General features: G+C 42.3%; 1 protein-coding gene across 1 annotated transcript; it reads right to left on the bottom strand.

Moving 5' to 3' along the window:
- Window positions 1-8,105: 8,105 nt before the first annotated feature.
- On the bottom strand, window positions 8,106-9,105 carry LOC110863810. The gene is made up of 3 exons (XM_022113096.2): window positions 8,850-9,105; window positions 8,398-8,739; window positions 8,106-8,305 (listed from the first exon to the last, which is right to left on the bottom strand). Exons 1-3 carry the CDS (start codon window positions 8,961-8,963, stop codon window positions 8,168-8,170), a joined length of 594 nt encoding a protein of 197 aa, XP_021968788.1. The 5' UTR covers window positions 8,964-9,105; the 3' UTR covers window positions 8,106-8,167.
- Between the last annotated feature and the right edge of the window lie 288 nt (window positions 9,106-9,393).

The raw sequence follows: 9,393 nt of genomic DNA, 5'->3' as shown, positions 1-9,393 counted from the left end.
CATGGATCTGGCAATTTTCACATCTCTTAATCTCCTCTGATGTTGTCTCATACATTCTATTCCAATAGAATCCCGCATTCATTGCCTTCGCCACTACTGTCCTTGGCCCAGAATGCATCCCACAAATCCCCTCATTTATTTTTCTGATCACATATTTGACCTCTTCATTATCGACGCACTTCAGGGATGGCCCAGGTATGACCTTTGGTAAAGTTCTCCATCAATCAACTCGTGTTGTAAATCTTTGACTCTTACCTTTCTGGTTGCCCAGTCTCCCTAAGGTAATGTTCCGTCTCTGAGGAATCTTACAATCAGTGTCATCCATGTTTCTTGTGCATCCTCGATTGTAGCCACCTCTGCTGTGTCATGAGAGGGGGAAGTAAGGACTTCTACTTTGACTTCTCTTGCTAGGTGGTCAAATGCCGCGGAGGCCAATTTGCTGAGGGCATCAGATTTCCTGTTTCTCCCGCGGGGGATATATTCTAGCTTAAAGGTCTGGAAAGCCTTGGTTGTTTCTTTTACCTTTGCCACGTATTGAGCCATTGTGCTGTCTTTAGCCTCATATTCCCGTTGGCACTGTTTGACCACTAACTGCGAGTCGGTACTAGCCTCCACATGTTTTACTTTCATCTTTTTAGCTAGCCTCATCCCTGCTAAAAGGGCTTCGTACTCTGCGGTGTTGTTGGTATTCTCAAAGTCCAGCCTGATGGCATAGGTTAGCTCAACCCCCTCAGGAGTGATCAACGTAATGCCCGCTCCGCTACCCTCTTCGCTAGAGGCCCCATCTGTGAGTAATTTCCACACTACCTCGTCTTCCTTCTCTTTCTCTTCCCTCTCCAAGGATTCCCACTTTAAAAGTTCTTTTTCTTCATCCTCAGGGACCTCTACCAAGAAGTCGGCCAGTATTTGTCCATTCATGGCTGTTCTGGGTTTGAACTCCAAGGAGTGTTCCCCTAGTTCTACTGCCCATTTGGCCAGTCGACCCGATAACTTCGGTCTCCTTAGTACTTTTTTGGAGGGGCTGATCTGTCATTAGGTTGACCTTGTGTCCTTGGAAATACCTTCTGAGTCTCCGAGACGTAAAAACAAGAGCTAAAGCTAACTTCTCTAGGGGCATGTAACGTTCCTCAGGACCCTTGAGGGTCCTGCTGATGAAGTATATTGGTATCTGCTTTCCCTCCCGTTCTACCTTCATGACTGCGCTTATGGTCGTTTTTGAAGTAGACAAGTACAAAAGCAGATCTTCCCCGGGCACTGGGGTTGCTAGGGGTGGGAGCTTGCAGATGTAATCTTTCATTTCTAGAAAAGCAGCTTCCGCTTCCGAGGTCCACTTAAACCTGTCCGTCTAAAGACAATCCTTCAGAACCTTTATGAAGGGAAGAGTCCTGTCAGCCACCTTTGACAGGAAACGATTCAAGGCGATTAGCCTCCCATTCAGCTGCTGGATGTCTTTCAGGGACCTGGGGGATTGCATTTCGGCTACCGCTTGAGTTTTCTCCAGATTAGCTTTAATTCCGCCCTTAGTAACCACTACTCCCATGAATTTCCCTTCTTCTACTCCTAAGCAACACTTCCCAGGGTTTAGATTCATATTCACATCTTGCAAGGTTCGGATAGTTTCAGCTATATCATCTATCATGGCCATCTCGGTTAGGCTTTTTATAACATGGTCATCGACATACACTTCCAAGTCTCGTCCTCGCTGCTCCCTGAAGAGGGTATTCATGAACCTTTGGTAGGTGGCCCCCGCATTTTTTAGCCCAAAGGGCATCTTGGTGTAACAGAATGTTCCCTCGTCTGTGATGAAGGCGGTTTTTGCCTCGTCCTCCATTGACATCTGGATTTGATGATATCCTTTGTAAGCGTCCAGGAAGCACTTTAGGGGGTACTGAGATAAGGAATCCACTTGGACGTCTATCTCCGGAAGGGGATAGCAGTCCTTGGGGCATGCTTTGTTCAGGTCTTGAAAGTCAATGCACATTCTCCATCCCCCGTCTTTCTTTTCGACCATGACTGGGTTAGCAACCCAGGACGGATACTTCACTTCTCTTACTATTCCGGCTCTGAGCAGCTTCCTGGTTTCTTCACAGGCGGCCCTCCTCTTGCTGGGGCCCATGCTTCGTTTCTTTTGCTTGACTGGTCTTGCCCAGGTGTATGTATTGAGTTGATGTTCGGTCAGACTTCTTGGGAATCCTGTCATATCTCCGTGCTGAAATGCAAACACGTCTATGTTGAGGAGAAGCAACTCCTTGAGAGCACTTTTGCATTTGTCACTCAGATGACTTCCCACTTTAACTGTCTGCTCCGAAAACCTGTCACAAATGACCCACTCTTCGACTCCATCCTTTTGGGGTTTCTCAGATACAGAAGAAATTAATTCATATGCAGACTTTACCCAAGCCAAGCCTTTTGGCGTTTGGAACACTAGAGCTTCGTGTGGGGTTGATGCCTGTGCTTGCAGATCCCCAATCCCATGCCTTCGATTGCATTGTATTTTGAAGGGGCTCGGATCACTGTGAAAGTTAGATTTATAGTTTGGACACGATCTCCTACCCCGACAGTAAATGGGAGTCTAATCTTTCCCAAGGGGTGTGACACACTGTTGTTGAAACCTACTAAGGGGATAGAGTCCTCCTCGATCCTATCCCTTACGTCCCTGTCAAATCTGAGAAAACAGTGCTCATATTTCACCTCTAACCCGGATCCCCCGTCCACATGTATTCTGGGCACATTGTGGCCGGCTATTATGGCTGAGATGTTAAGAGAGAGTCGCTGCACTTCGTTCTCCTCCAGGTGTGGCATCAAGATGGGAGCTTTCATGCGGTACGGGGAGCCCAGAATTCTGGCCTTTACACTCCTGGTGGTCTCAAATTCATCCCTCCTCCGAATCATGTCCACATCTGCCCTTCCAGGCTCCCTCACATCTTTCCCCTTACGGTCCCCTCCTCCTTCCTTTATTTCCTTAACCAAGTGAGCCAGTTTACCCGTTTTTATCGCGGCCTCTATTTCCCTCTTTAGATAGATACAATCATCAGTTTTATGGCTGAAGCCCCTACGAAAATCACAGTATTCGTTTGGTTGTGCCTTTGGCCCAGGTTTTATGGGAGGTGGTCTTGGGAAGGAGTTCACCCTCTCAGTGGCTAGTATTTCACTTGGAGTTTTGGTGAGAGGGGTGAAGCTATCGGAGTAGGGGAATGGGCTTCTCCCCTGAGGCCTATATGGGAAATACGAGGGTCTCGCTCTATCATGCAAAATTCTATCAATAGCTGGTTTTCATGAGTAAGGAGTACCTTTTTCGGGAGGTTTCGCAGCGGGGTTGATTCTCCGGGATGGGGTGTCCATTTCTTTAGCTTTGCTAACTGTGTCTTTGCCTCTGACGAAAGGCCTAACCCTGTCCATAAGGTTGTCAAATGAGTGTGGGAACTCCTCCCCCAGCTTCTCACATAGTTGTGCATGTTTTAACTCGTTAATGAAACTGTTGATCTTCATGACCTCCAAGACATCCTTGATATTCATGCTCTCCTTGACAAACCTCTCCATGTATTGATCTATCCGTTCGTTGTCCCTCTGCCTTATGTGCATGATTTCATTTGGGTTCTTGACCACTTTTCTTTGCTGGCCAAAGTTCCTCAGAAATTTTTCACTTAACTCCTCATAGTTGTCAATCCCTCTGGGGGAAAGGCTGTCAAACCAGAGCGTTGCTCCCTCCATCAGGGTCTGCACAAAAATGTGGCACCAAACTGGCATGGGCCACTGTCCCAGCTGCCCTGCACCTTTGAAAGCATGGAGATAGTCCTCAGGGTCTCTTGTTCCGTCGTAACAGTCGAAGTTTGGAGGCAGCTTCGTCTTAGGGGGCATGGGTGCTTCAGCGATCCTCCTAGTGAATTTTGAGATCTCAGCCAAGTCCCTATGGAGGTAAGGCTGATCCATATTATCATCGCTCTGATTCTCCTTCTCTTTTTCTTTTCCTTTCTGTTTCTTCCCTGTAATGAGATCTTCTCTCTCCTCCGAGGACATCTGCCTTAGGGCTGTCATGAAGGTTTCTAGAGGGTCACTGCCGCCGTTTTTGCTTTGCGGATCCACCCCTTCCTGGTTGGAAGGTGTGTCAAAGGACAGTCTAGCCCTGAGGCTGTCAAGTTTTTCTTGTCTTTCTAGATCCTAAAGATGCTTTTTCAACTTCTCTCTGTGCATGGCAACAAAATCTGGGGTAATGGCTTCCTCCTTTCCCAGAATTTCCACCTGATTTTCGTTTTCTTCCTCGTGGGTTATATCTTCCACTGTGACCTTATTATGGTCGTTCTACACTGTCTGGATGATACGGGAGCTTGGTGAGGTTGCCATGTTGTTTCTCGTGAAATGGGTTATCTCAACGTCGGAGTTTCAGAGTGGGAATACCAGCTAGACTGTATGGCCCCACGGTGGGCGCCAATGTCGAATACCCAAATCCCTGATGACGTTTAAAGGGTCTTCGCTGACGTTGGAATATCCCAGCCTTCGTTGCTACAAAAAAGTAAACCGTTAGCCTCGTCACAGGGGGGGGGATCCGTGACCAAGCTCCGGCGTGAGGATAAGTAAACTTGCCGGAAAGTATGAGAAGCTTGTTCCGATGAGTATGAGCCCCGGAATATTTCTCTATGGTGTGAATCTAATAAATGTGTGTGTCTTTAATGTGGAGGAATATCGGTCGGAATAAATGAGAGAGTTATTAATGTAATACCTTGAATCTGCCCCTTGACTGTTCTCTTCCTTTCCTTATATAATTGAGAGACCTTATCTCACATGTGGGATATTAACGAGGTGATCCAATGGGTTCTGTTAGTCTTCGGGGGGGCTCAGACACGTGTCTGACCCTAACGGTAAGATTTCGCTCTCATTTAATGTTTCCGGCGAAGAAGTACAATGCCAGCCATATATCCTCTTCACGTCATGCATTAAATGTTGTCTGTGTTCTCTGATTTCTTTCTTCCCGCCCATTCTCACATAAGGGAAACCTTAGTGGGCAAGGTAAACTGCTTTTGGGCTTCATCTGTTGGGTTATGGTTTCACTTATTTACACTTCTTATATTACTATCAAACAAACATGAACTTTCACTCACTTTTTTTCTTAGTGTGATTTTTTTGTAATTGTTTCACAATTTTTTCTCATTTAAATGAAATTAATAAAAGACTAGCGAGACAGGTTTTTTATTGGGTATTATATATAACTAGGATAATACCCCGCGGGCATTGCGCCGCGGATAACACGTGCGGACATCACGTTAAAGCGTGCGCAGACGTCATACTAAATCGAGCCGAGTCGTTGCGTCTCTCAGCTTTTGTTTAGCGCGGATTATAACAAATCCATTGTGTACACATATTAGTAAGAATAACTTTTTTTTTGAACCGCTAATTTCTTTAATCCCCTGTCGTCTGTGGGACTTGAACCCAAGACCTTCTCTTTCCCAACCTAGGTGTTTTAAAGGTTTTGCCTTTGCCAATGGACCACCACCCCATTGGTATTAGTAAGAATAACTATTCGTGGCATAGTATTCTACATATCATCTAGAAGCCGAAAAATGTGGTGCCAGTTGACAGCAAACATGCCAAACGACAACTATTTTGGCAAACCTGGTGCCAATGTGGTGCCGATTATAACAAATCCATTGTGTACACACGTAATTTTGTCAAACCTTTAAAATAACCTTCAAACCAATTGTCAAATGACCATAAATCTCAACAATTTAACCAAAACCTTTTGAATCTTTCAACTTCAATAATCGTACACGAACTCATTAAATCGACTTTAAAAATAAACAAAAAAATAGCATACTTTTTGTACAATTATCATTAGAACCCCTCGCTCGAGCCATGATTGTCATACCACAACCTAACCGTTTCCATTTTGCGAGTATTCGGCCCTTCATTACTTAACTCGGATGGGTGCAATGTGTATTCACTCCTGGGCCGGCTGTACTCACTATTGGCCTAGTCTTGTGTGCCCAAAGCCATTTTTCTAAATTTGATCATGTCTTCGTTGGTACTGGGCCGTGTCATGGTGTGAGCTCCTATTGTAGAACGACAAGTGTCATGTCTTGATCCCATTATCAAGATCAGACAATGATGCGGAGGCGAGCTGAGTGGCAGACACACACAGCTCACAGCAGCACATGACAATGTCCTGCTCCTCTCAACTTGTATTTCTTCCGTGACATCGGGCGTTGTGGCCAAGGTGGACTACTCGACTGCCGCCAGCCCCTTGGCTCTCCCCAGATGTGCGGAAACCCGACCTCCACCCACCCGAAGGCACGACAGTGGATTAATCGGTAAAACCTCGCCTCCAATCCAAGTCGAACCGGCGCCACCTGTATTTGTTCTTCACTTGAACGTCGCAGAAAATAATGAGGAGAGTGGGAATCGAACCTGAGTCACAAAGAACACCAATTCTTTCTCCAATCACTCCACTCATTGGCAATATTTATTGAGTAATTAAAATTAAGTAGACATATTTTATTTAATTATAATTACATAAATATTTTCTAAAACATAAAGTTATATGTTGAATTTTATAATTCTTTGTTTTACTTTTTATTTATTATTAATTACATATTTGGAACTAACAAATATTAGAGAAATAAGAGATTATATATATTTTAGTTTATTAATAATGCACTTTATTTTCTAATTTATAAACATTTAAAACCACATAATTCAATTTTTTTTTTAAAATCACCCAAAGCTAAGAGTACAACCTACTAAGCTCAAACTTGTTTTTTATTTATAATGGTTAAATTATCCCCACCTTTTTGTGTGATGTAGGAAAAGCCGACCCTGAGAATTCGTGTACCCTATTCGAGCTCGAAAAACGTGCTCTTAGGTTTTAACAAAATTGGGTATTGAGCTCACTAAAAGTCTAAACCAAATGCTAATAGGCTAATAACTAATCTAAAATATAAGAATAGTTTTGTAAGTGAGTCTATGTTGCTGTTTATACGTATATACCCTATTAAAAAAATATTTAACATATACATATCGGTTTTTTTCATAAAAAAACGTGCCCTTCGAAATATCAGGCGCTGGCCAGTGGTCCTACCCGCCCACCCCCACGCCGGCCATGGACGCAGGTGACCAGGTGTGCAGATGATGAAAGGCTAACGATCAGATGGAATTGGAGCGACGTACCAGATGAAATTGGAGTGTCGTACCTGATCGAAACGGGGCGTCGTACCTGATTGAATTGGATCGCCATACCATGACGTTTTGGATTGCTAGCGATTGGCAATTGGGTACACCACGATCCAATACGTGGATCGTGGCTACCCTAGCGATTTAGGTAAGACCACCTGTAGTGGTAAGTGAACTAGGCGGTTTTTTTGCCCCAAAAGCCCCATCACACCCCCTCCCCGAGGGCGTTTTCTTTCAAAAAACGGGTTGGGTGTTTCCTCAATGACGCCCCCTTTACTTTGTGATATCCAATAAGAAATTTTCAACTCATTTATGATAATATTATTTGTTTTATTATTTAAGAACATAATAATTGAGTAATCATTGTTGGCCGGGGCATTACGAGACATTGTATCAGTACACCACTTTTTAACTTCAAGCCATATACCGCCCTTTTGCTGACTAGGTTTCCACATATCTGATAATGCCCAACAGTAGTGGATCCAGAAATTTCTTTTAGTGGGTTCGTTTTGGTAGATTCTCACTATTTTTTTTTTCCCAAATCATATAAAGTTCTTAGTTCTTGCTAATTTTTTCCAAACCGAGTGGGTTCATGTGAACCTACAAAACAGGGCTGGATCCGCCACTGATATCCAAGAAAGAGGCTTGAACTTCAAGCTCCACTACACATGATTTAACTATGGTTGAACCTCAAACCCATTACGCTACCGATGCACCAATATGTAGTATTAGTTGATAAAATTTGTCAACTGTCGGTACATGTTTCGCTTACTATCTTTTATTGTTATATTTTGCTATTTTCTGTATGTCATCTCGTGACTTCTATTCTAAGTCATCCTGACATGTGGCGTCGTGATTCTAGATTTAACATCGGATACATCATTTCGTACGATTGTTATAACTTATATGATGTATGATTTGAATTATATGATATTCGTGTGCAACATCTTAAACTTTTATATAACGAGTTCTCGCGAATTAAAAGAAAATATACACAACACCACCTCTAATACAGGAGATCAAAGTCCCACACACTTAAATCTAAGTCAACTTCATTGCGAAACGATGCATGTGTATTATCCCCAAACTCCTTCATGTTTTCAACTGAATCCTTGAGCCTCTTACAAATATCATGTGCATCTATCTATATAAACAAATAGCAAATTAATATAACATGTTTTAGGAAGAAAAAACAACCATACATATATAAAAAGCAAGAATACATGATTTCATTACCTTCTTTTGGCAGATGTGAAAGGTTGAATGACCACTATTAGAAAAATTTGCAAGTGTCACCTCTGTGCTATATTGATCAAGAAACTGAACAACATTACAAAATGTGGAATACGTTTTCAACCCGGTTACCAAAACAGCATCATGATCATGAGTCATTTCATGGATCTGAATATCGAGCGGTATGGACACACTGTTGATCATTTCCGTGTCTTCGTGTGATCTCTTCTTACTCAACAATAACAACAACCTATCCTTCTTGTTTTTGTTCACCTCCAAGTTGGTTTTCAGGGTTTGAATGTAGTTTATAGCTCTATCCACTTGATTCGCCACTTGGTCACCTCCCTGAACACATAGATCAAATAATATAAAGTTACAAAACCTATCATATTCATTCGCGCACATATTAGTTGTGTTTAGATAAATGTAACTGAAAAACAAGATGACAGTTAAACCTTGGATGTGCTAGGGATGAGCGAGAAAAGACGCGAATAGAGAAACTTCATCTGGTTCCTTCTGTTCTTCTCTATAATCTTCCTTTCTGGTTTCTCTAATCTCAAGGCAGACATGTTAACAAGTAACAACCTCACTTAATTTAAACAAAAAGGCTTGATTAACTATGAAGAATATATGATCATGCAACTTTAAAACCTACAAAATATGATATCATACATGTGTGTGAACACACATATATATAGACACATAGGCATATCTATGTTTTCTTTTAAGGTTTGAAAGGGAAAGCAAGAGCCAAGAGGAAATAGGAGCAAAGCTACGTCACCTCTCTTACATCACTCTTATGACGTTTTTTTTCTTTTAAGTGGAGCCTCAGAATAAGATTTTATTTCATTACTTATTGTTAATGTTAATTATCACATGTTATTTTTCATTTAATCTACAATATATAGTTGAGATTTGTGTAAAATTATCACCTCAGCTAATTAACATAATTATGACTAAAAAGGTATTTTCTACTAATTATGTCATGTGTAGTCATAA

Source organism: Helianthus annuus, chromosome 6, assembly GCF_002127325.2.
Source record: "Helianthus annuus cultivar XRQ/B chromosome 6, HanXRQr2.0-SUNRISE, whole genome shotgun sequence".
NCBI lineage: Eukaryota > Viridiplantae > Streptophyta > Magnoliopsida > Asterales > Asteraceae > Helianthus > Helianthus annuus.
The sequence above is the reverse complement of the archived record's forward strand: the minus strand, read 5'-3'. Positions and strand labels throughout refer to the sequence as shown.